Source organism: Pogona vitticeps, chromosome 7 (assembly GCF_051106095.1).
Source record: "Pogona vitticeps strain Pit_001003342236 chromosome 7, PviZW2.1, whole genome shotgun sequence".
Classification (NCBI taxonomy): Eukaryota; Metazoa; Chordata; class Lepidosauria; order Squamata; family Agamidae; genus Pogona; species Pogona vitticeps.
Window position 1 is genome coordinate 22,418,270 of NC_135789.1, and position 27,562 is coordinate 22,445,831.

The window sequence follows — 27,562 nt, forward strand, 5'->3', positions numbered from 1 at the left end:
TGCATTACAAGAGTTGCACACTTTCTCTTCCCAGCAGGTCGACTTGGCGTTGCTGTGATCTAGAACCCTGATTTAAGTTTGGAAGGATTGCTGTTCATGAGGAAGTACACACTCAACAAGCAGATGGCCCGTGGCTCACCAAGTTCAATCCTTAACTTCTCCAATTGTAAAATAAACCACATGTTCTAGAAGAGAAATGTGTCCTCTGGGGACATAACACTTCCATTTCTTTTTTTAAAAAGGGGAACAATTCTTTTGTCCAGGGGGGGAAAAACAGCACATGTTCAGAGGGGTACAAGATGGTCTTGGGGGGGGGCTCGCTCCACAGACCACATGATTCCCACTCCTGCCCTACCTGCACACATAGACACACATGATTTTTGTGTTTATACAACATGCATGAAAAGCCTAGCAGCCCTGGAAGTAATGCCACTTACAGCAGAAAAAAAGGACATGGTTGTACAATTTTACACATATTTAATTCTTAAATGGTGTTGTGGGTTTAAGAATCAGCTTCACATGAAACATGTTCAAGAATCAACCCTATTTTTTCCTAGATGTTTATGTTCTGTTATGTGGAACCCCCATGACCTCGAGAGGTGTTGAGCGCTCCAAAGCTGGAGGCATTCAAGAGAAATTTAAACGACATGGCAGATATCCTTTGATTTGTATTCCTGCACTGAGCAGGGGGTTGGACTTGATGGCCTTATGGACCCCTTCCAACTTCACTAGTCTATGATTCTGTTGCCCAGTGCAATGAAGAAAGCAGAGTATTAACCATCTGCATCGTTTATCTAAAACAAAGAAACAAAAGAGGGCGAGAAGTCTTACTTTGCTGTTGTTTCTTCATCGTATTTTGTCTTCAGGTCAAATAACTCCGTTTGTGTCTTTTCCAAAGCTGAGGAGTGGAAAAGAAAAAAAGCAACATACAGAAGCATTATTGACACAGTAACAGCCACATGTCTTTTTTTTTTTTAAGGCCACTCTGTATCGAACAATAAACTGTTCTCTGCCTGCAAAGTCATCTTGCATTAAGCCATCTCCCTGACCAAACAAAATCACATTGTAGGGAAAAAACATGCTTAAAAGCTTTTCAAAATTCTTTCCTTTAGTGAACACAGAGGCACACAAACATAAAGGCCCTCCCCCCCCCCCACCGATTCTCTAGGCCACCATCGCTTCCAGGAACGGGAAGCTTCTAGATCCTGTACTGCTCAGTCAAGCTAAGCTTAAGCAGGCCCCATTCCCTTTATACATGAATCACTACTTTAGCCGAACCGCGAGTTCATTTGGGGACCCATACTGGCTTCAAAGGAGAAAAGCAACCAGCGGCCGCTGCAAGAGTAAAGTGTAAGTGGGCAAGACCAAAACAAGCTTCTGGCATGACGGAACAAGGAGGAAGAGGAGGAGGAAGAAGAAGGGGAAAGGCTATCAAGACAATGCAAACTCTCAATGTTGCAACCAGAGGCCACTGGTGCGTCCAGCGTTCCCGGGGCCGGCTCCAATTAGTGGCATTCGGCTAGAGATGGGCAACAGAACTGCCACCTGGTTCATCCTTCAGACGAACAGGCGTTCAGGGCTTCCCAGCCCTGCCTCCTCCAGCAGGAGCTCACTCAGAGACAGAGCCTGGAGGGGATGGGGCAGGGAAGTCAGGGAGCACTGGCTTCTAAGTGGGCGCCTGCCAGAGGAGGCAGAGCCGGGAACCGCCAAACTGGCACTTTATGCCCATTTCTATATGCCTGGCTCCCGTACATACAGAGCAGGAAATGACTGGTATTTTTTGAAGACAGATTTAGGTTTTGGCCTCCAAGGTCCTAAAAACCTTGCTATCTACAACTGCTGACATCTTGAGAATTTCAGAAGGAGGATCACAACCGTTTTGCGGAGAACAACTCCAAAAATGCAACCAAAAACACTCCGTTTTGGCCATTTCGACACCAGGCATTTAGCTCTATTTCAAACTGCAGAAGGATCATTTCATAAGTGGAGACTCTGAAGTACCGTATTTTTCTGTGTATAAGACTATACTTTTGTCTAAAATATTTAGACTAAAAATTGAGGCTCGACTTATACATGGAAGTAAGCTGAGGAGAGACAAAAACAAGGAGGGGAAAGCAGGGATCAAAGTGATCTTGCAGTGCTTTGATCCCTTTCCCCCTACACTTGCTAAACCCCACTTATTTTTCTTAATTTTGGATTAGAAAAGTGGGGGCGTCTTATACATGGGGGTGCCTTATACATGGAAAAATATGGTAACTGTGCAAAATGCTGAGCTATTCAGAAACCCCAAGGTTGGTGGAGGTGCTTGGATAAACCGGGAGCACACCTGCCCCTCCCTTCTGTTAGCAACGCAGGTACCCGTCACAGGAAGGCGAAGCGGCAAACCTGTTTGTAATGCCTGCATTTTGTGCTCGGCCTCCTCCAGTTTCGAGGCCGTTGATATCTGCGTCTCTTGCAACATTCTGGAAAATAAAGAAGAAAGAATGTTTATTTATTTAAAATATGTATATGCTGCCTCTGTCCTGAAAGTTCCAAGGCAGCTTATGGTATTAGAAGACACAAAAGCCAGCTTAAAACATACCCAACTTGCTATGCTACCTAATTGGGAGATTCGAATGAATGAACTTCACGCAGAGGGTTGGACTCAAAGGAGTTCTTCCTTCGAAGGAAGGGAACCTTTCTATCAAGCAGGTTATGACTTCCCTGTGTGAGGAAATCAGGGCTCCTGCATCCCATTCAAAAGTAAGACTGCATCACTCAGAATAAGGGTGTCCTCCAGATGCTTGAAGCTAGAAGTCCCACCATGCCACGACAAAATCTCCTGTAATATTTGGGGCTTTAATGATGGACACAGTCACGTAGAACATATGCCTTAGGCAGAAAGGCTGCAACACAACACACAACAGGGCTTCTCAATGTGTGGCTTTTCACTGCAGGGGCAACTGTTCACACCACACTGAAAGGACAAAAATCTCCAGCATGATCCAGGATATGGCAAGGTGGCTTGTCTCTATACTGATGAAGCGCAACTCAGTAGAGCTATGATCTCTTCCCAGAAGACAAAGCCCCAAACCAAGAGACAAATCAATTGCCAGCAGGGGGTAAGGGCTGTGTAAAAGCGAGAGGAGACTGCCTTACACACCCTGCAATAGGTGATCTAAAGGCTCTGTTTGCCCACACAGTACAGCATGGGAGGTAATTTTTTAGACGATCGCACCCCTGCAGATTCCTGACACTGACACCAAATGTGCCTTGAAAACTCATTCTGGTTACGGTAGAGGAACAAGGGGGACTGCCATCCTTCCAAAAAGCCGCCATCTTTAGCAGCAGGCACAAGTTACACCCCCTTGTTTTCACATGGCCTGCTCTCCAAGGTTGCCTTTAGATTTCCGGATGAGGAGTCAGGCCACTGGGTCAGAGGAGGGGCGACCCCTCCGCACACACAAAATCCACCAGCGGCCCTGGACTTCCTCAGTGGCCGTGAGGGCAAGGGGATCTGGGAACTGCAGCCCCCCCGAAAATGAGCTTTTCCAAGCTCTGCTCAGACATGCCAACCAGTGGAGCGATTTTTTTAAAAAAATGCATGATTTTCTCTCATGGAGTTCAAAATGCTTCCCATCTGCAGTTTCTTAGAATCCTCTTTTAAATTGTTTTTTTCAGATTCAGTGTTTTAAATCTGGTGATTTTTGTTCTGCTCATTGTTGTGTTGATTTTTGCGCTTTACCTGTTCCTTTAATTTTGACTGCTTGGTTAATCTTTCAGCATAAATTTATCCAGGGACTTTAGCTGAAGTGTGGTTTATAAACGATTACCAATTATTATTATTATGATTAGAGCATCACTACCAATAACGGTCTCTTGTCGCCACCAAAACAGGCGACAACAAAGACTTGCCCTTAAGGCTAGTTCTGGGGAGATGTGAACTCGGGACTCTCTGGTGCTCAGCACGTACACCACCACTCGTATGGTCAGCCTCAAGTGTTATTTTATATTAATTTTACCTTTCATTTTTTAAAACAACACAAGGCAAGAAAAGAAAAGAAAAATCTTCAGACCACAGAGCTGATGGATGGCAAATTAGTTGCCAGTCAACTAAAACTGCCAAGGCTACGCCTGTGCCCACGAGATCTGATGAAGATTTTGTAACATCACGACCAGCTTCAGTCCCACCAATTTCACTAGCTCTACCCTTTATGTTTGCACATCTGCACGTCCTTAAGGTGTAGTGGATAGAGTGACAGACTAAGACTCTGGAGAACAGGGTTCGAATCCCCGCTCAGCTATGGAAACTGGCTGGGGGAGCGAAATTGGTCAAACCACTTACAGTACCTTGAAAGCCACCTGAGAGTCTCTGTAAGTCGGGGTTTTGACTTGATGGTACAAAACTCACTCACTCATCCCCCCTTGAAAGATCTTACCTTTCTTTCTCAGCAAAGTCATTTTGCAATTTCTGTTCCTTCTCAAGAGCAATGTTCTCTGCTTGGTTCTTCAGTGTCTGCTCATATTCCCGAATTTTCTCTTTAAGTGCTTTAATTGTCACCTCTGCAGGGATAAAGGAGGCGAGTGGTAAGACAGGGGCACCCGGCTGCAGAAAGCCCGGCTCTTTTCTGCCTTGTAGGTGCAGCAGCAGCAGCAGCAACAACAGCAGCATGGTTTAAACTTTAGCTCTTCAACTCTGACACAAAATCAATGGCTACGAGTCTCTTCGGAGACCTTTTACTCCCTAAATGCTAAATTGAACTTTAAATGTTTAAGGCTGAGAAGGATCAATGGACTTTGTCGGGAAGCAGAGCTAAGGTTTCTCTAAGCTGACGGTGGAGCGGAATGAACACCGACCATGAGACACTTTAGCAGAGAGCACAGAATTAGGTTCTAGGGCTGAGCAGAGGACAAGAAACACGCAGCTCCCTAGAGCCAAGTCGAAGCACCGGTCCGTCTAGCTCAGCGCTGTCTGGACTGCCTGGCAGCCATGGTTCTCCAGGGTTTCACCCCCTGCCCTACCTGGAAATAAAATGTAGTTTGCGAAATAAGAGTCATGTCCATGGGAGGCAGGTGTGTTACTCTCATCCTGCTGTCTTGCCATATCCCTGGGCTGCTCTGAGCGACCCAATCCAAACAGAGTCCTGTCCACCGAAGAAGTTAAAATCTTGGGAATTAACCATTTTCTGGCCTTTTCCCACCCACCCCCAGAGCCTCGTGGCGCAGTGGTTAAAATGCTGTATTGCAGCTAAAACTGTGCTCACGACCTGGGGTTCAAATCCCAGGTAGCCGGCTCAAGGTTGACTCAGCCTTCCATCCTTCCGAGGTCGGTAAAATGAGTACCCAGCTTGCTGGGAGGGCAATGTGTAGCCTGTATAATTAAAATTGTAAACCGCCCGGAGAGTGCTTGTAGCGCTATGGGGCGGTATATAAGTCCAATAAATAAATAAATAAATAAATAAATAAATCAACTGAAGAGTTGTCCTCCAGGCATCCTGCAGCCAGAGTTGAGCCAAGGGTTCAGGGCAGAAGAGGAAACAAAGCTGTACACGTGAACCAGATGCCGGGGTGGGGATGGCAGCCACGTTTCAGGAATGGGAAATCAGACCTGAAAGCTCTCCTCAACTGTGAGAGGGGAATCTGGAAGGCATGGGGCCAACAGCAGGGAGGCCCAAGCACCCTCTCTGGCCCTTGATGGACTGTGCCAACTACCGTGTATCAATGCTTACTCTCGCTGTTTATTTTGCGGATCATCAAGGAATCAATCTTCTCCTTTACAGCCAACGCACTTTTCTTCAGCCATCCTGAAGTGCATGACGAGCCACAAGCAGGCCAATTCCCTCGCTTTCTGCTACTCTGTTTGCATGAGGCGAAGCTGAAGACCAAGGCAAGGCTCCACAGACAGGTTACTTTTCCAGGCACGGCGTGACTATCGCCATCACCCTCAGTATTGCTCCTCCTCCTCCTCCTCTTAACCTGGAGCACAGTGAGGTCATACAGCTCAGGAGGATCCTTGCAGGCCTCTTCTCCCAGAAGAAAGCTCGCCCTCCTAAGGAAGGGCTGTCTTCTGCAAGGGCCTTCATAGGAATGAATGAGAGTGGGCCAGGACTCCAGCCCTGGTCCCGGAAATCTTCCAGGGCAAAACTTCTTCTACACTGACCTTCCCTTGCAGAGGAGCTCCCGTCCAGAAGAGATGCACCCCCCCTCCTGGTCATTTTGTTTATTCCTCTGCAGGGACCGGTAACCTCTCTCTTTAAAGAGGCATTTGTGGGCTACAGGGTGTCTAAGTGAGCAACACTTTTCACTAAATGTTGTTAAATTCCCCTCTTTTCTTTCTTTTCCTGCATGTAGGCAGGCCGGTAGGTGGAAGTGTCCCCAGGATGCAGCCTGGGGTGGTCCTCCATTTTACGGTTTAAGATGGCACTCAGAAAAGAATAAATCTTATGACCCAAACTCTCCAGATATTGCATTTTGTGGTGACATGATAAATCTTATAATTGCAGAGCTGGAAGGGACCCTATAGATCATCCAGCCCAACCCCTGTCAAGGATGCACAGCGGAGAATCAAAATAGCAACTTCTGGCTATGCAGCCAGAGACCTAAACCACCGAGCTATCCAGTCATGGGAAGAGCAAACCTGCCCTCACCAAAAAGAAACCCTTCCAGGGTCTGGATGGAAATACTGGAAGAGGAGATAGGAACTGCCCCCTTCGCCCCTGCCTCTCCCCTCACTCACTCTCCTCAATGCAATACAGAAATGCTGTAAATCCACATGTTTATTCTCCATCTTCAGTTGCAAGTCTAAGGATTAACAACCTTTTGGCTGCCTTTGCTGTGAGCAGCTCTCAACCTGAGTATGTTTTTCCCCAGCCTATAGCTTTTAGCGCAAGCCCAGTTCATGCAGCAATGGAGACAGATTCATATTGAGCAAGCCCCCTTCTTCCTTGCTCACATGTCTTACTGCAAAGGCCTGTCAGATGTGCACGCGCACACACACGAACCTTGAGCGTGTCTGAGCAACAAGATAATGGCATTTCCATGTACAATGGGCACCTCTTAATAGTGTGCTTATTCTCTTAAATAAGTAACCTACATTAGTCCAATATTTGCACTCTGCCCTAGGGATAATCAGGGACGTGGTGGTGATGCGGGTTAAACTGCAGAAGCCTCTGTGCTGCAAGGTCAGAAGACCAGCCATCGTAAGATTGAATCCACATGACGGAGTGAGCTCCCGTCGCTTGTCCCAGCTCCTGCCAACCTAGCCGTTCAAAGGCACACAAAAATGTGCATCAATAAGTAGGTACCACTTTGGTGGGAAGGCAATGGCGCTCCATGTCTAGTCGCACTGGCCACGTGACCACGGAAACTGTCTATGGACAAACGCTGGCTCTATGGCTTGGAGACGGAGATGAGCACCGCGCCCTAGAATCGGACACGACTGGACTCAATGTCAAGAGGAACCTTTACCTAGGGATATACTGATACTGCAGCAAAGGCTACAAGTACCTAGATAGCATCACATATTAAGCTGGAGAAAAACTGACACATGCCTAAGCAATCCCTGCCTACCCAGCACTGGCCAGTCAGTGCTAGGGCGGAGTCACATATAATTTTGATTCATGTAGCTGGCCTGAATAGTGAAAGGCTGAACAATGGGAAGGGTGGGGAATGAAGAACAAATGAGATGAATAATAAAATATGGATGAAAACAACAATTTGATCAAGGCAGGTGAGAGGCATCAAACAGCTCCCACTTGAGACAGCAATCTAAATGTGAGAATCTTAGCTGCTGTGTTGTAATCTTAACCACCGGTGATCCCTGTGGCTGAGACTCAAGGCCACCCTTATTCCTGCATCTGTGTAGTTTCCTCTTAGTTCTACGAAGGTGGCTCTTCTCCACAAAAGATCAATGCATTTCTATGGCTTAAATTCCCTTGAAAATGAGCCAAGCCTTTTTTAAAAAACCAAGACAGAAGAAATCCATTCCTGCCATGTGTGCATGAGCAGCCCACAAACCTGTTGTCTTACCTTGATTTTTTACTTCTGCAAATTCTTTGTTGTATTCCTCGAGAGTTTCCCTAAGTTTCTGGTTCTCTGTTTCAATATCGTGCATGCGCTGGACTTTCAGCTGGAGCTGCTGCCCCAGATCCAGAGCAGGAACAGGATCTGAACAACATAAAGACCAAGACAGAATTAGTATTGATTTCCGGAAAAGAGACCTGTTTCACAAGTTAAAGGTGGCACAAATGAACACCTACTGCAATTTCTTAGCAAACACACAGATGTCATGTCCCTGTTGTGAGCGCACATGTACGCACACACAAAGAAACTGGCACCAACTAATGTCACTCTGGGTTCTTTCCAATAAATCTAAAGCTCTTTGATATTTTTCTCTGGAAGCTTTCAGATTTCACTGTCAAAAACTTTGAAACAAACATGGAAGGGTCACAGATTGCCCTCTGTCCTTCTGGATGCCTTTTAAGCAGGTCCTACAACTCTTTTGAGTACTCCAACAGTCCTTATTCATCAGGAATAGAAGATCCACCCAGGTTCAGAGTATCTCTCCTAATAGGCACATCAGCTGTTGAGATGTGAAAGATCTCAATACCTTCCCTTCCTTGGGGGAGGTGTGGGATAAGGAAAAAAAAGGCACAGGAAGGGAGGGGAGGGGAGATGCACAATAACCAAGCATTTCCCTGAGAGCTGCAAGGATGTCTGCTAGTCGTCCACTCCAAGGAAGTGGTTGATCACCTGCACTGACCTAGTGCATCAGAAGTCCTTACTAAGACCACTGTGGTGCAGTGGTTAAATTGCAGTACTGTGGTCAAGATTCTGCTCATGACCTGAGCTCCATCCTGATGGGCTCAGGCAGCCAACTCAAAGTTGACTCAGCCTTCCATCCTTCCAAGATTCATAAACTGAGTACCCAGCTTGCTGGAGGGGGGTGGCAATGTGTAGCCTGCATAATTAAAATTGTAAACTGTCCAGAGAGTGGCACACTTAGCTTTTGCTTTGCAATGCACCTGCCACGGACACCTTGATAAGCGTGCTTGACAGATCAGGGGCTTAGCTGCTCTCCAGCTTGCCAGCCACAGCAGGAGAATCCAGGAATCCAGAAAGGTTCTCATAAAACAGGGCTGCATACATTTCAGCGGTGGGCGCCAGCATCACTTGTGAAATGGCTACAGAGATTTAGTCTCCCGTCGAGGAATGTTAAACACACCGATCGCGGAGGATCAACAACAGTACATATTAGGGAGCTCGCTTAATTTGCAGACGCCACAATCATTAATTTTAAAGACCACCCTCAGTCTCTGGAAATGCATAATAAGCCCATTGTCCCTCTGGTAAGGCACTGAGCACAAGCCTGGGCACTTTGCAACACGTCAGGCCAGTGCCAGAGTTTACAGAAGAACAGCCCTGGGTTATGTTGAGAAGAGAGAGGCAGGGTGTGCTGCGTTGTGTTACTCTGTGCAGAAGTCTCCCTGCGTTGCCGCTGCTGTCATGCACAGTGGCGGCCGGGGTGGAAGCGGCTTCCTGCGGCCGTGATGGCACATGCATAGTTTATAACTACATCACTTTCTCATTTGTGGTTCTCAAGACGATGCTTGTTGTTGTTTCTCTTCATTATTAGCACTATTGAAATATTCATCACACGTTAAGATTTTTTAAGACATGTTTTTATGGCCATAACTGGGGAGTAGTGAGATGAAGCAAGTGCAGCAGATAGGGGAGGGCTCAACCCCTATGAAGGATCACACCACCCTTGCCTTGGTTGGCTACAATGCGCCACATTGCCATCATTCCACATCCTCTGAAGCAGCCAAGACAGAGCCGAGAGTGGAGGCACCTGCCAGAAGATGTGAAGCATACCTTTCCCCCCCAACCAGGGTCCCTGTTGTTTCTTACAGGAACAGAAGACTTAAGCCTGGGGTTCAACCTCAAACCAGAGTCTAGAGTCCACGGAGGAGATGGGGTTGTTCCAGGATTGGAGGCATGGATAATCCAAGATGCACATAAAGAAAAAGACTTTATGGTGCACAAGATGAAAGCCCCAACCTGGACTCAAACTGATGGAGTTCAAGTCAAGGCTTTCCCACTGGGTGCCTGAACAGCACAGAAGCAGGAGAGGCCTGCACATGGGACCCCAAAGTACTCCCCCACCCTCAGGTCCACTTACGGTATGCAAGAAGGCCTGCTATGCAGCTAGCTCTGGTTCAGTCTATGAATTTCTCCATAGCAGCCCCCCCCAACCTGATGTTTTGGGCAACAACGTCCATTAGGGCAAGCCAGTGTGATACTAGATTTTTAGGGATTGTAGTCCAAATCATTGAGAGGAGCACCAAAGAATGGACTGGACCAGTGGTTCTTAACCTTTGGTCCTTGAGATATCTTGGATGTCCAACAGTCTAAATTCCTGATACCAAGCCCAGCTCACGGGGGCTTCTTGAAGGGGTGTTTGTATCCAAGTCATCTGGAGGATCGAAGGTTGATAACCACTGATCTAGACGACCTTCTGGTTCAAGGTTAATTAATGAATTTTGGGAATGGTGGCCTAAGGAAGTGAAGAAGGTGTTTGCTTAGCAGCAGCAGCAGCAGAAGCAATAGTAAGTCTTCTATACTTAGATTCAATACCCTTTGACAAATACCCTTCAGCTTTGGCACAGCATTCGGGGGCACAGTTTCCACCCCAATCCAAGGACTCTGAGCCAAAACTGGTGAGGACACTTCAATCTGCAGGTCCTTGAAGGCTTAGAAGCACAAATCCTGCAGCCCTCTCACACAGCTACAATACGAGGGGGCTTGTCCCTCCTTTATTCTGATAGCTTGTTCTTATGCTGTCCTGGATAGTTGCCCTTGATGACTCTCCAGACTGAAATGGATCCCATTAGAACCGACTGGTCTTGAACACACATAAAAGTGCTGGAGGTTACATCCTATGTTCTGCAGAATTGGGGATCCAGCTATCTGCTGGAAAGCTTTCTCTTCCAACCATCCATTATGGTAATTGTGGAGGCCCAGCTCTGGATGCTGGTTCCATCTCAGTTGAGATACGCAACAACAGGCATCAACACCTCTGGGTGCTGTAACCATGCAATTCATTCTCCAGAGGGAAGACCTACTGTATACAGTGGTACCTCGCAAGACGACGACCCTGCTGAATGACGAATCTGCATCACGATGACTTTTTGTGATCGCTATAGCAATTCGCAAAACAGTCATTCCTATGGGCGATTTTCACTTAACGACGATTAGGTCAGTGCTTCGCGAACCATTTGTTTGCAAGACGACAATTTTTCTGGCTCCGCAAAATGGCTGCCCTGTCTTTTCCGGACCCATGCTTCACAGGGCAGCCATTTTTACAGCTGATTGGCGCTTCGCAAAATGGCTTCCCTATGGGCGATCTTCGCTGGACGACGAGGTATTTTCCCCAATGGAACGCATTAAATGGGTTTCAATGCATTCCAATGGGGAAACTGATTTTGCATGACGACGATTTTGCTAAACAGCTAATTTCCTGGAATGGATTATCGTCGTAATGCAGGGCACCACTGTATAAGAGTTTTCACAATATTTTTGCTGTGATGGGGATTATTTTTACTGTCATCAATTGTTCTACTAATCACTTCTTTAAATGCTCTGCTGTAAGTAGCCTTGTTCTTTTTTTTTTCTTTTTTGTGAAAGGATGCTACTGAAAAATGGTAAAAAGGTGAATAAATTAAGTGGCAGACTTTGGCACAGAACAAAAGCTTTGTCATCAAGTTATTAAATGTTCATTTCTGTCAATTTTGTTCACTTTTCAGTGTGCCATCAAGGTACACAGTGGACAAGACGGCAGATAATTGCTCAAAGAGGCTTATGCCCCAAACATTCAGAACAGAGGAAGAAAATGAAGGGGAACGTGTGTTTTGTGTATTTCAGCTACACAGGGTGCAGAAACTGAGCCAAAGAGTTCACAGGAACTGTGCAGTTTTAATGGATTTAAAGTAGAGATACAGATCCACTTGGATGTTCTCGAAAGCAACTGTAGACAAGGGCTGGTTTTAACCTACAAAACCCTGAATGCCCTGGGTCCAAGACCGTGTCTCCCATTATGAACCGGCTTGGGTGTTAAAATCCTCAAGCGAGGCCTTTCTCTTGGCCCCACCACCTTCCCAGTTGTATCTGGTGGGGACACAGGAGAGGGCCTTTTTTGTGGCTCCCCCCAGACTCTGGAATTCCCTCCCACTGGAGGTCAGCCTGGCCCCATCTTTGCTGGCCTTCCACAAGGAGCTGATGAGCTTTCTCTTAAGGCAGGTGTTCCCTTAGTGACTGGAACTGGTGGTGGTAGAGGAGGAGGAGCTCAAGACATGAAACCTGGAGTGAGTCCAATGAGGGACAGGGAGGTGGGACACAGAGGGCTTTGAAAGCAAGGGCAAGGACTCTAGGCTGGAATCGCCCTCCACTTATCACTGCAATCAGTTTGAAAAGTCATGCCTCCGGGAAGGATTCCCCAGTCCAAGTCCAGTTTATGCAGAAAAAACTAAAAGGAATCAGAGCAAAATCCTTGAAAGTTGCACATTGACACTTGGCAATCAGAGAGCAAACACAGCGGTCACCCGGTCATCGCCTTGACCGCCATGGGGAGACTACGGTTTCTTCTAAGTCATAGTCCTCATTCCCAAACTTATCTCTATACAGTATTCATAAACTAGTACAAGCCAATCTGGTTTTAAGGGATGTATTTATTCTCTTTTGATGATGCTAACATGGCCACACCACAGACTAACAAGCATACACGCGCACCATGTTCAGTGTTAACCTTCAGCCAAACTGTTCATTTTAAACAGCCTACCAGATATGCAAATTAGAATGATTTTCCTAGCCTAAAATCAGCCATGAATTTACATTAACTATCACTCCTGCCCCTCCCCTGGAGTTACCAGCATCTACATTATAAAATGAATAATGACTAGACCTTTAGTCAATAAATTCCTACATCCCTAGAAAGCATTATATCGTAAATGAAAATGTTGGCACTCTCATAATTATTCATCAGGATATGTATATTTAATTTAGCTCTATTAAAGGTTAATGTCATAGAAGCAAAACAGTCACAGAATAAAGTATGAACAGAATGTTAAGACCATCCCCTTACATTAAACTCCAAACTTTGCGTAAGTAGATATGAATGATTAAAATGTCAGCAGTTTTTGAATATTGTTTTGGGATATGCTAAAGAGACCACGCTGAAACAGATTTCTCCACTTTAATTTGGTATCGCTCCTAATTTTCCTCCCAAGGAAAGCCTAATTTTATCACAGTTATAAAGGCTGGTATATGATCAGCTACAGATCAGCTTCAAAAGTACTACTCCTTAAGCCTCAAAATACAAGATTCAAGAAGTTACATACTGGGCTTTTCATGCTATCCATGGACACCGCACTTCAAGAAGGATACTGACAAATTGGAACAAGTTCAGAGGAGGGTGGCAAGGATGATGATCAGGGGGCTATAGGAGGAAAGACTGAAAGAACTGGGCATGTTTAGCCTTGAGAAGAGAAGACAGAGGGGTTATACGATAACACTTTTCAAATGGATCTGTTCTCCATCATCCCAGAGCCCAGGACACGCAACAATGGGCTCAAGTTATAGGAAGCCAGATTCTGGTTGAATATCAGGAAAAACCTCCTCACTGTTAGACAATGTATGACAATGGAACCCTTGGGAGGTGGTGAGTACTCCAACACTGGAGACATTCAAGAAAAATTTAGACAACCACCGGGTAGGCATCCAAGCACCCAAATGTAAGAACTATGTCCATAAAATGGGGTGTAAACACTGCCCTGCCCCCTTCCTTAAAGCTGTCTTTATGCCCCTTCCGTTTGGCGGTGAGCTGAGTAGGGTTTCCAAGATAGGTGAGATGTTTAAGGAGAAGGTTTACTATTATCACCCAAGGCCAATTTGACCCAAGGTCTCCTGCATCCTAACCCAACACACTACCCACGGCACCACACTGGCTCTCCCAAAAGGGACATCTTGATTACGAAACCTCCTGAAAAATGCATACAGTACAATGTTTAAAAGCAGCACTGGAACAAAAGATCTGAAAACCTGACATAATTCCTGCTATCAGGCATTAGCCTTCAATACCCAGGAGGGACCGAAAACATCCCCGGCTAATGGAAAACACAGGAGGGAGAAGAGGAACACCCCAACGATTGTCACTTAGATGAGAAGCCTGCTCCCTAAACATGTAGAGAAGTATCATCATGAAAAATTACTGAGGGGGCACAGGAAGTAAAAGAAAAAATAATTCACTGCGATAAAAGATATGGACTCTGTTCCTTCTGATGTCAAAGATCTTCCTTGCAGGATTGCTGTGTAGCTATGGAAGAAATCAGCAAAAGGGGAAAACTGAAGGTTAATTTCTATCATAATTATAAACTTTTTTTATGTTGGTTGTTTGCTTGTCTCAAAACAGCTCTAAAATGCTACAAGCTACCCTGTTTCCGCAAAAATAAGACAGCGTCTTACATTAATTTTTGCTAGCCCCCCCCCCCAAAAGCATGAGGGCTTATTTTCAGGGGATGTTTTATTTTTTCATGTACAACAATCTACATTTATTCAAATATAGTCATGTCATCTTCTTCTGGTTGCTGCACAATGAGTCCCTGGTGGAGGGCGGGGTTTCACTTAACTAGGGCTTATTTTTGGAGTAGGACTTATATTACAAGCATCCTGAAAAATCATACTAGGGCTTATTTTCAGATTAGGTCTTATTTTCGGGGAAACAGGGTAGGAGCACGAATTTTGCAGTGCTGCAATGGTTTCCCAAATTTAATGGGTTGGTTGTCTCTTGAAATCTGTTCCCACAAGCTCCAATTAGGCCTGCTGCTAGTGAGCTTTTAACTAGTGCCTGTGTATATAGACAAAGGCTGGACTCGGGGTGTCAGATAAACTCCCAGTTATGAGATCCTTTCCTTCTGATTACAAGCTAGATACTTACAAATATTTTCAAAATTCCTTTCTTCCAAAAGATTTCTGAAATAGGAACAGCTGGAAACACATGATTTTGCATCAGATATTACTGACCTCCCAAGGTAAACAGCTTACAGGCTAGGTCCCGAGATCAATTCCCCTGGAGTCCCATTTGACCCACCAACCATCAGCATTCAGCAGCACCTAGTCACAGATATGCAAGGGTGGGCTTGATGGCAATGATGAGAAAGGTGCCCTCCTGCCATGAACTAAATCGTTCATTCGTTGTCCCCTGATGCCTGTCAACTTCCTCTATTCTATGTCATCACACAGCAATGTGTTTTCTGTGAATGATGTCATCAACCACTGCTGTATTTTGGTAATAAAAAGTTCCCTATTCCCCCCATTTCTGAAGCCCTCATCTTCCTTGGGATCCTTCTGGTCCTGGGGAAGCCTTTGGGGGCAGGAGGACAGGAATAGGAGTCTTAAAGGTCTGGAAATTGTTGCTGCTGGTCCCACTGAGGGATCTTCAGGATGGGGAGAGAAGAACACAAGAAACTTTTCACAGAAGTAGTGAATCAGAACTAACACAGACATATATACACGTCCATCCAAAGACCTACTTCTGGTTACCACAAGACCTTCTACATTTCAATGTAGTTTTTTCAGTTTGTCTATCAAACAAAGACTTTATCTATCTTCAACATTTTTACTGCATATATAACTTAGTTCTTCTGGGACCATTAGTGAAACACATAAAAAAAGCATGGGTGTAGTTTCTTGGCTGCTAGGTCAAACGATGTCAAGTTGTAGATAACAGAACACAGGCTAAGGGCCAAACAAACATCTGGTGGCAGCTTCTACTGACTGTTACAACAGCTTTTGATACACCAAAACAGGGACTGGTTTGGACACAACTGATAAAAAAGTATGCTGTTGTATTATTATTGGAGTGAGACTTCGCATGGGAAATGTTAAAGCCGCAGCCACCTCTCTCCATGGACTACTCAGAGCAGAAGCCTAGTACACCTGATTTGCTATGAAGCAATACAATATTTGTATTTGTATTATTATTTTCAAAAAAACACTGGATTTTGCCCAATAGCAAGTCAGATTCTTGGCCCATCTAGATCACTACTGTTGACTCTGACCAGCAGCAATAGCTCTCTCTCTCCTGGGTTTGATACAGGAGTCTTTCTCATCCCCTTCCTGTAGAGGCTGAAAACTGAACGTGGAAAATTGATGTCTACAAAATGTGTGCTCCACCTCTGAGCCATACCTTCCCCCTTCCACAACTACACTTCTTAGATTATTTTACTGCTGCTACTAATGGTAATAAGAAACTAGAATTGCCAATAATATCTGGCTGGGAACTTTGCGTTGGGGTGGAACTTCTTGATGGGAGCTCTACGATAAAAGCCTGTGCTACCACTATCAGAACACGGGTTGGCAAAGTGCAGCCTCAATGTCCTTATTCAGACCCCCCCCCCCCCCCCAGGCAAACTGGGGCTCCTAAAGTTCCGTGAAGGGCAACTCACTTGTTCATTAGGGCCCTCCGGCAAAACACCCATTATAACGAACTGGAAGTGGCTTTCTAGCCACTTTTGGTTTCATTTTCCAGCATTTTTGGTAGCCTGTGTGGCTCCTTGAGTATCCCAGGGATAGAATGTTGGCTTTCGAATGTGCTATGCCCATCCTTACTTTAAAGCAGTGGTGTCGAACTGTGGCCCTCCAGATGTTCTTGGACTTCAACTCCCAGAAGCCTTCACCACCACCTCTGCTGGCTAGGATTTCTGGGAGTTGAAGGCCAAGAACATCTGGAGGGCCACAGTTCGACACCACTGCTTTAAAGAAATCCTAGTAAGCAGAGACCCATACCCAATGGCTGGCTGGCTGACTAACAGCAAGGCCTGAACCCAACTGGATTAACCTAGCAGGACAAGGGTGGCATCGGTCTATGCCTCTGCCAATTAATGTGTTGCTTCTGGCAATTACTATGTTGCTTTAATTCCCTTTGTCATCATGGTTGATAGTGTCCTTCCTGCAGCTGCTCTTCAGTCATTTTATTGCTGGCACTGATTGCTGCTTGTTGCTTTAATTGTATTTCCTGATTATTCTAAGCTGCCTTCATATACAGGGTATGGAAACGTTAAAACAATACACTCAATAAATTTTATTAGTGTAAGTCCAAAGTGTGCCACAGAGAGGAGGAAGAACACCACTGCATACCCTGGGTATTACAAATGTTTGGGAGTGTCCATTTTATTGAGTTGAAGGGCCAAGAAGGAGAGAGACCCGTGTTCACCTGAAGAAGTGTGCTTGAACACACAAAAGCTAATAGGGGAAAAGCCCTAATTAGTTAATTAAGGTGCTACAAGGCTTCTGGTTTGTCCTGTTCATTGACATGAATTTTGGGGAAATTTCTTTGCCCACACCATGATCCACACCCTTAACGTCAAAATACAAGTACCTATGAAAATAACACTGGTCATTGTCATTACACACAGACATATTGTTAGGTGATGCACTCAACATACCCCTTGTGAGCTTTGCTTCCATCATGACATCATATGCCCGCGTGGATTACTTTGCGCTGGGGCACTCTAGGCTAATATAATCATATGATTACATAATTAACCCAGCTGTCTCATTAAGAAAATCAACTGGAATTCAGGGCATAATTAGTCATACAGCAATTAGCATGCTGATGAGCAAAAATGATGAAAATGCCTCTAGATGGGGAGTGTGTTGGGACCACCCATGTCCTCTCTAAAATGTAGGCAAACTCCAGTACAGTTAAAAAGGGTATGGAGGAGAGCAGGACAAAGTAATTTCCTTTTGGAACATATTTCTAAATTCAAAAAAGAGAAGGAGCCTAGCATGAGATGGCAGACACTATTAAGCCAAAAAGTGTACTACCCCATTAAGCGGATAAGGCAAACGGAGGACAAAGTCTGGATCCTGAATATCCAGAGCCTGTTTTGCAGATGACCAAACTTTCCCTAAAAGCAATGCACACAGGATTTCCATTAAGAAAGAAGTCACGTAGGCATCACCTGCTGGTAACTGAGCATGGAACCTTCCATATACATAGCATATGCTACACCAGTGAACTATGACCCCCTCCTCTCCAGAATGGGGTCAACCCATTGCCTAGGCTGCACCACTCCAGAGAGATGAGTTCTCACATGACCAAACACTTCTCTACTCTAAGCAAGTCCACGGATGCATAGGGCCGCGTGTCAAGAAGTGTTCTAGCTGGGTTTCTGTGGGGACGGGGAAGATCATCTTTCTGGGCCAAAGGAATCCTATTTTGTGAGGAAGTCCAACACAAACGGAGCTACTTCCTCTCTAGTTTCACAGGAGGAGACAAGATAAAACATCTGAGCTCTTTAAGAAACTTCATTAGCCAAATGCAAAAGGGTGGGGGTGGGGGCAAGCAGCAAGGAAGTCTGCCATCGTCCCACCTCTTAGACAAATCAGATTGACAAAGACCTCAGAGAATTCAGAGGATTGCACAATCGTTATGAAATCTTAGCTGAGTTTAATAAAGATGTAAGCCTTCAATTTGGTCTGACTGGGCACCACAGCTCCTTTGTTTCTATGTTTTGAAGGAGCCTGTGAGCTAAATCAATGTTACCAAAACCATTTAAACACACCTAATGATGTTTTAATGTGAATTGTTAGTTGCCCTCCATTCTCAAGAGGAAATGTGTCAGAGAAATCTTCTTCCTCTCTTACCCGGCGTCAGATATTCAGCATAGCTATTTTCACACTGGATGCAGTAGCTCTAAACAATGATGTTGTATTGCGTCTAAATCAGTCTTCCAGGTGCTCTCCCTTCCTGCACTTCTCCCACTCATATTACTTTAAAAATATAAATCAATCAAAGTGCTCAAATGATAACAATAACAACAATACCATGGAAAATTCATACATTATAACAGCATACACACTGCACCGATATTTAACAGATACTTAGATTTTTGGTTAAAACTTGTATCTGTTATATAACACCAGTGAATGTTTTTACAATTTTGATTGCCTGTGTCTGATATTTCTGAATAACAATAATTTATCTGGCTATATACCCATTACTGTTATTTACTATTAATACTATTGTCATCGGACTATTATTTTTTGTCCCAACCAATGTAACATATTGAGAAGAGAAACACCCTACACGTTGTTGTTTTTTCTCAAAGAATGATGCCAAGAAGCAGTACTTGGCCCCATCTGACTGTGGGAAAAGAGATTTAGTGGGAAACCTATAGCATGTAGACAAAATACCAACCCCACAGTGATGGTTTAATCATATATGTAGTTAATGGTCTCTGTTGAGGCTCTCAGAAATGCACAACTGACTACATAAACAAGTTAGCTGGTTAGTTTACTTATTTAAATTACTGTATTTATATGCTAGTTTTCTCCCCATAGGGGACCCAAGGCAACTCACAACAAGAAACAGATAAACACACAGAACAAATAAACTACAATTTAAAAACTTCCACAGGCCCATTCCTGTTAATAAATCATTGCCACCTTGTTTCTTCTTTCTACCTGGCCATGGGGAAATGTACAAATATACAGGACTTACATCTGCATCCTGCGTCAGAGGAAGTGGATTTTGAGACGCAGAAGCTCATACTGAAATAAAACGGTTCGTCTTTGAAGTGTCCAACATTTCCCTTCTTTTATATTTTCTTTTGCTAACATGCCGAGAAAAGCTAACCCAGCTACTTCTTTGGGGATTGCTAACCCACAGTACACGGGGATTCTCATGGCATCAGAGTTTACTTCTCATCTCAGACTGAAGTTGTCGGTATTTAGAGCCCTATCTGAATTTTCTTGGCATGGAACGCCACGACATGCACGGCAAACCGAAGGGCATCCCAGGACCTCTCCTGGAGGCAGGTTCCACTTCTGTAGGCATCTCCTTCACAGCACAGATTTGGCAGTGGCCGCTTGGCATGCCGGGAAAGGCAAACCCCAAACCACACCAGGGGTGAGAAAGTGCCATCTCTCCTCCACCGGCAAAGAATCAGCAAGCAAGCTGGAAATTCAGGAGTGGAGTTTGCTGACTAGGATTTGGAGGCCCTGCTCAGTATCCCTTCGCAGGGATTTTTTTAAAATCAAAGCACAGCTGCTTTTTAGACAGTTAAATACAAAGTATTTCACCTGCACGGGAGGCAGAAGCTTCTACACTTCAGTTGTGTCCACACTGAACTAGGGGACTGCGCTTGTGCCAACGTGGCCCAGGTGGCAAAGAATCCTGCCATCAACCAGGCTGCAAAGTCTTCATGGAATGGCATCGCATGCTAGATGGATGGCACCGTAATGCAACACGGCGGTTTACTCTCTATTTATCTTCTTAAATTCCAATTTGCCAAATGGTCACGTGTTCACTTCCCAGCGGCGGAAGGAGCCTGGCCGGGGGGGGGGGGGGGGAGCGGGCGATGCAGAAAGCTAAAACAAAAGGACTTCATTACAGGCCCATGTAACACTGACATCAGTCAGACAGCCCGTTATGAAACATGAGCAGAACCACAGAGGCAATTAATATTTTATACAGCTGGTAATGTGCTTCCGAAGGGTTGGCTCTAAAAATAATTCATCCCCGATGCTTCCGACTCCTTTCGGCGAGGTCGCCTTACCGCTGCTTTCCCCCAAAACCAGGTCTTCAAGCAAAAAAGCACTCAGCCCGCTTTCTTTCGAAAGAAACTCCCACACTGAAGAACTAGGAAAGAGGGAGGGCAGGGGGAGAGGAAGGAGATGGAAAAAGGGGTGTGTGTGTGTGTGTGTGTGTGTGTGTGTGTGTGTGTGTGTGTGTGTGTGTGTGTGTGTGTGTGTGTGTGAGAGAGAGAGAGAGAGAGAGAGAGGCCTCCGGCAAGTCCTTTTAAAACGTACTGTTTGGTTTTAAAGGCCACTGCACACCATCAGCACCATCCAGAAGCAAAAAGAGTTTCTAAGTGTCTTTTTTATTCTGCCCCCAGGAAGTTCTGAGCAATTTTCAGGGCAGAAAAAATCTCTCTCTCTCTCTCTCTCTCTCTCTCCCTCTCTCTGCCTGCAGTGCCAGGGCTGAGCAAGGCAACCCTCAAACACAGTGGGTTCAATGCGGGGCAAAGAGCAGAAGGCTGGCCTTGGATTTGAGCTCCCAGATGGCTTCGCCCGGCCCACGATTCCTCCTCAGCTTCCTCCAGCTCACAGGACCATTGCAAGGCCAGAATTAAAAAAAGTAAAAAGTAAATAAATAAATCTGTAGTGCGACTTACACACCCAAAGAAATATGCAAGAAATTGTCACAGGAAACCTTTGTATATCCTTCCACAAACAAAAACACGTCTCAAATCAAAACAGGAATAATCACACCTTCTGAATATTCAAATGCCTTCCAGTCTAATTCATTCACTAATTATTCCCCAGAAAATTAATAAACCCAGGTTGCCTAGAGGCTTTCTCACCCCCAGGATGCCGCCAGGCCACTGACAGAAGAGTTACAGCCCCTTGCACCATGCCCATAGGAAGCTCATCCTTTTTCTTTTTTTGCCTTAGGTCCCCAGGCAGGTTTGCTCTGCAGGCACTACAGACTGCCTGCAGCAGATCCTCCTCAAAGTCGACCAAAAGCCAGCCCCAGTCCCTTGAACAAGCGGCTTTCTACTTCAAAACGAGGCTTGCAAAAGGCACACACCTCCTCAGCTTTTGTCACAAAGCTGCCGCCGCCGCCAAAAATGGATGATCAAAATTGGGGTTGCTGTAGTGGAGGGGGTGTGTGAGGAGGGCAACCTTCTCCATGAGCACACACACTGTCCTTCCAAATCATCCTCTTCCCCCCCAAGTCATTTGCTCTGAAATGTGCCATTTCCTATAATGGCACCTTTGGATACAAACCTGCAGGCGTGATCCACTCAGATCAGGCACTGCTAGAATTCCCCGTGCAGCAGGACCATGTGCCGCATGGGGGTTTCTGGAAGGTGTAGTTCAAAAACACAACAATGTTGTGTTCTTCTAGTGCAAACAGAGGCTTATAGGAGGGGGGATTTTCAATGGGAAAAACGAGGCAACGATGCCAGGTTTGGAAGCGACATACACACACACCTTAGTCACAAACAAAATTCACATCACTGTTACTTCTGCTCTTAAAATAACTCAGAAGAGTCAGTCGCTTTCGGCCTTATTTGTACACACAAGAAAGAAGCAAGATCCAAACAAAATGGAAGGTGGAAAGGGACAAAGAGCTGGGGTGCTGGTGGGAAAGGGTATTCATTGAATTTAAAATACGGCCGAATGGCCAGCCAAAATATATGACAGGGCTAATGGTTTGAAGTACTGCTGAAAAGCAACATAACTTTAATGCTGACAATGAAAAAAATCAAAAGGTTTTAAAGATATATATATGCATGATACCAACCAGAGCACTTCCTGTATTATGTCTCTCCATTGGAAAATGTTAAGAGCACAGCAACTGGTGGGAAGACCTGTCTCTCAAACAGGTAGCCAATCACAACACAAAAAATGCCCACCAGGACAGGAGAGTACAGATTATCATTTGGTTTAAACAACAGGAGGATAAGTCTGCATACCTGGAACATCAATTAATCTCTTGTAGACATTCAGAAATGCCGCCTCAGCTTCTTTGCTTCTTTTGCCCAATGCATCGATCTAAAAAAGAAAAGTGAAGGAAGGGGGGAAGAGGAGTCTGGGATAAGTTCTAGAGAAAAATATGGACATGCACAGCAGTGGGGCTGAATCTATCATTGCATAAACATTGCCGCTGGTGACAGTGTATTTCTCATTTAAAGGAGAGAAGCTCATATCTCCTCAGGCTAACGGCAGGGCTAGAACAAAAGGTGTCCAGTTTCTTTATGTAGGAACCAAATTTTTTGGGAGGGGGGATCAGACTCAGCACACACAAGAACAGCAAGGCAGGGCAGAGGCAGTGATGGGCAGCCATGAGCAGAATATCTTTGTTGCTCGCACCCAAGGGTCCCTCTAATATATGCCTCCTGTACAACTCTGCCCCCCTCCACGCAGCCTTCCTCCTCCTCCTCCTCCTCCTCCTCCACACACCAACAGCAATCGTTTTCAGCCCTTTTTGTTCTGGTCCTGACGGAACCCTGTGGGGAGGGGGAACTGCATGTGCACAGCGGTGAAGTCACGCACACAAGGGGCCCAGCGAAAATTAGAGGGAATGTTGCTCACACTGTCTAGTATTCCTGAGCCACAAATGTAGAGAGTCACCGCACTATAGCCTGATCTGCCCAAACTTACTGCTGTTGACACTCTCTCAGCGGGTGTGCCTGGCCCTCCCCACAGTCCACACCCCTGGCCAGAATGGTGTGTGGGTCGCAAGTTTGAGACCCGACATGAGCTTGAGACCCGACATTCACAGACTCCATGTATGTTTTCATATTTTCTGGCTAGAAGGGAAATGAATTAAAATCTTTCCCTACGACAGAAGAGGAGGCATCCAGCTAGAGTGGGAGAAGCCCTTCCTTTCCAGAGGACGGCCAGCTTCCCCAGAGTCGACCAGTTTACCTCATAAAGAGAAGACGCTCTCTTGCATCACCAAAGGAGAAGAGAACGGCAAGCAATGAAAACAAACTTCCTCTATTATCTCCACTGCACTGCATTTCAGACTGGAAGGTTCTCGGGGGAGGGACCGGACTCCTTCCGATGGTCTGCCTCTGTTTGCTGGCTTCAACCATCAGCCTGCTTTGCATTCACAAGGCGGCACCGGTCAGGGAGGAAATCCTCCACCCACTGAAGCAAAATCAACAACCCGATGCAGCACTCGGAAAAACGGAAAGCACCAGGTGTGCCGAGGGTGGCTCACCAAGAGTGGCACCACCGCATCATTTCCATTACACACCACGGAAGGGGGTGTAATGGCTTCGCCAAAGAAGCCAAAACCAATAGTTGACAAGGAAATCTCCTGAAGTTCCGCTTTTTAATCTCTCTTTAAAATTGTCTGGCTAATTGTCAGTGAACACGACCCCAACATTATGAGTTTAAGAGTCATCAGGGCTTTGGGAACAATATCAAGACATTTCACTCAGTATTAGAAGCAGCTGCAGATCTCAGAAATTATACCATCAGGAGGAGGAGGAGGAGGAGGAAGCAATTGATGTATCAAACTATTGTTTTTCCCAGGTCTCCTTACTGGCTCTCTTATCATTCTTGACCAGACTGGGTTGTTCTTGCCAACTTTAGACAATCTCTATCTTTCTCCATGCTTGTAGACCCCCATCTATTCCCTTTTTGCTGTTCAGGATGGATGGACTGGAAACCTTTTGATTCCGATAGGCTTAACCATTCATCACCTTCTGCGCCTGTTTTGATATCATGGTAACGATAAGCAAATCATAGCTGCCAAAACAGGGTCCCTACTGGTGTAGAAAAGAAGGGAAGGCACTGTGAAAATGTCCCAGGCAGGCTGGAGCTCTGATATAATCCATGTCTGTCACCTGGACTCCATCAGAGCTCCAGACTGCCTGGTTTAGCTCCACGATGCCGTTTGATCCTACACAGGCGGTGTCTCGCTTTTTGACAGGATAAAAGTAGTGTGGAATATAGCAAGGTGCTGTCTGAAGTGGTCCATGGTTTCCAATGATACTCCTGGAGTATCACAAAGGTTAATGCCAGAACAGGCCCTATGTAGTAGAACTGGGCTCAGGATGTATGTAGATCAACAATCCTGACCCGAGGCAATTTCAAGAACCTAATACAAATGTAGTATCACAAAAAGCCAGCTGTGCAGGAGGAGAATTTGAACCATAATTAAGTGAAAATATGCCATGGATGTATGTGAGTCCAACTAAAGTGACCTGGACTAGGTAGCAATGTACAGTGGGGTCTCTACTTAAGAACTTAATCCGTATTGGAAGGTGGTTCTCAAGTGGAAAAGTTCTTATGTAGAATCTGCATTTCCCATAGGAATGCATTGAAAACCATTTAATCCGTATCTGCTCTTTTCCGTCCATAGAAACTAATGGGAAGCTGCTATTCCGCCTTCGACCACTAGAGGGGGATTTTTTCTTTTTTTTCCCCTTAGGTCAGGGAACAGTGTTAAAAGCACTTCTGACGAAGCTAATTTTGAAGCAATGGACTGAAAACCAATTAATCCGTTCTGGCTGTTTTTTTTATGTAGAGGTGCGTTCGTACATTGAAGCATTAGTTCCCATAGGAACTAATGCAAAGCTGGTTAATACGTACTCTACCACTAGGGGGAGAACTTTTTTTTAACCTAAGATGACCTAAGGTTAAAAAAAGAGCAGGAAAGGTTTTTTTTTCCTGTTCTTATCTGGATTTTTGTTCTCAAGTAGAAGCAAAATTTAGCAAATGGAGCTGTTCTTAAGTGGAATTGTTCTTAAGTAGGGACGTTCTTAAGTAGAGACCCCACTGTAGCCAGTCAGGAACAAAATTCCAAGGAGTGGCTTGAAACTCCTTGGTTCGACCATGGAAGCTGCTATCCTGGACAGTGGTGGATTTTCCTACAGTGGAAGCTCTTAAACAGAAGTCTGACGGCTCTCTGCAAGGGATGGTTTACCTACAGTTTTCCTGCTTCAGTTGGACGGTAGACTCTATGATGTCCTTTCCAACCATATAATGTTATTATTCTATGATTCCATTCTTCCTATATTTTTCAAACTACCCCACCATGAATTAAAAAAAAACATGTGAAAGAGAGCTGCTGCCTGAGAAGCACTATTAGCAATGCACCGTGACACATTTGTTACCTCTGAATCAAGTTTGTCCCTCATCCAAGCCATTAAATGTGTCAGCCTGGGAAGTGATACCTCCTAGTAGGCCCATGACAAACAGTGTATGCTCTAAGCCATTATGTAGCACTTACTGGGCAGGTACAATATCGGCAGCGCTAAGATCAATAAATGCACCTTTCTGATTTAATGCCAACAGCAAAACCTACATTGCAAACTAATAGGCCACAGCATGTGCTTTATTTATCTCTGCCAAAAAAAGCATCTTGCTACTGACTCATCTTGGAAAGAAATAAAATTAACATATAGAACAGCTCATTTGAAACAAAGTTTACTCATGGAAAGAACTGAGGGGTAAGCTACAAGACAGAAGTCACTATAGAGAAGGCCCTCACCTGCAAGCCAACCAAGTGAACTAAAGAGCATCCCCATCTTCAAAATGCAGAAGAAAGAAGATCCAGGGAACTACCGACCAGGCAACTGGGCATCAATACTAGACAGATTCCAGAACAAATAATTACACAGTCTGTCCGTGAGCACTTAGAAAAAAATACTGTGCCTTCCAACAGCCAACAAGGGCTTCTTAAAAAATAGTCATGCCAGACTAATCTCATCTCTTTTTCTGACTGAGTCACAGGATTGACACATGAAGGGAACTCTGCAGATACAGCACATCTTGATTTCAGCAAAAGGCTTCTGAGCAAGTCCTGTAGGATGCCTTAGTAGCCAAGCTTGTAATAAGTGGGCTAGACGATGATACTGTCAGGTTGATTTGTAGCTGGCAGGCAAGCCATGCCCAAAGAATGCTCACCAGTGGTTCTGCATCATCCTGAACAGAAGAGCCAAAGGGGGTCTCACAGGGTTCTATCCTAAGCCCAATAAAGTTCAACAATTTTATAAATGACTAGGATGAGGGTGTGGAGGGAATTCTCATCAAATATATAAACTTCTACAATTAGGACAGGACATCAGCAGTAGCCGGAGGCACATATATAAGCTGGGTGACAGCTGACTTAGCAGTAGTTCATGTGAAAAGGATCTAGCATTCTTAGTTGACCACAAACTTAACATGAGTCAACACTATGATATGATGGGGGAAAAGGCAAATATAATGCTCAGTTGTGTCAACAGAAATCCAGCGTCAAGATCAAGGGAAGTAACAGTACCACTCTATTTCACTTTGGCCACACCTTACTCAAAATACTGTGTCCGGTTCTGGGCACCACACTTTAAGAAGGATATTGACAAGGAAAAGGTCTATAAAACAAATCCTTTCAGGAATAGCTGAGGGAGTTGGGTATGCTTAGCCAAGACTGAAAAGCGATATGACATCTCCAAATATCTGAAGGGCTCCGACATGGAAGACGGGGCTTCCTTCCCATAGCTCCAGAGCATCCAACATGAACTATTCATACCAGGAGAATGGAGATTTCATTGTTCAACAGTGGAATGGACTCCTTCAGAGGATAGTGGACCCTTCTTCATCTCAGAACAGAGGTTCGATGGCCTCCTGCTGGAGATGCTTTTTGCACTTGATGGGGTCCTTTCCAGCCCTACAGTTCTATGATGATGGTATGAAAAAGCGTAGGGTTTCCCCTGATCTGAGCACTGCCAGGTCATTTCAAAATGGTTAAAATCAATGTGTTTGCAACATGTTGAGACTTGGTGTCTTCTTCTGGCTTGGTTCCGGCTGATATTTCCAGTTCTTTCAGATTTTTCATAGTCCATTTTAGCTGGGGCTCTTGGGATTTGAGGGCAAAAACACCTGGATTAGGGAAGGCTTCCTGACACTGCTTTCCATTTTCTTTCTTCCGCTGTGACACATCACTCAGTAGCTAACACTATTTCCCATGATGCCTTTGGCTGTCCACAGAATCTTCTCTTGGGCATCTATGTCTTTTTCA

At 45.1% G+C, this 27,562-nt stretch overlaps 1 protein-coding gene across 10 annotated transcripts in view; it reads right to left on the reverse strand.

Annotated features, from left to right (window-relative positions):
• Window positions 1-27,562, reverse strand: part of CUX1 (cut like homeobox 1) — a 328,228-nt gene that overhangs the window by 128,001 nt on the left and 172,665 nt on the right. For all 10 annotated transcript variants that reach the window (XM_072978284.2, XM_072978277.2, XM_072978282.2 and 7 more), the window contains 5 exons: window positions 22,521-22,599; window positions 8,008-8,145; window positions 4,419-4,542; window positions 2,386-2,462; window positions 832-898 (listed from right to left, as the gene is read on the reverse strand). In XM_072978284.2, the coding sequence (XP_072834385.2) occupies window positions 832-898; window positions 2,386-2,462; window positions 4,419-4,542; window positions 8,008-8,145; window positions 22,521-22,599 (485 nt within the window). The remainder of the gene's footprint in view (window positions 1-831; window positions 899-2,385; window positions 2,463-4,418; window positions 4,543-8,007; window positions 8,146-22,520; window positions 22,600-27,562) is intronic.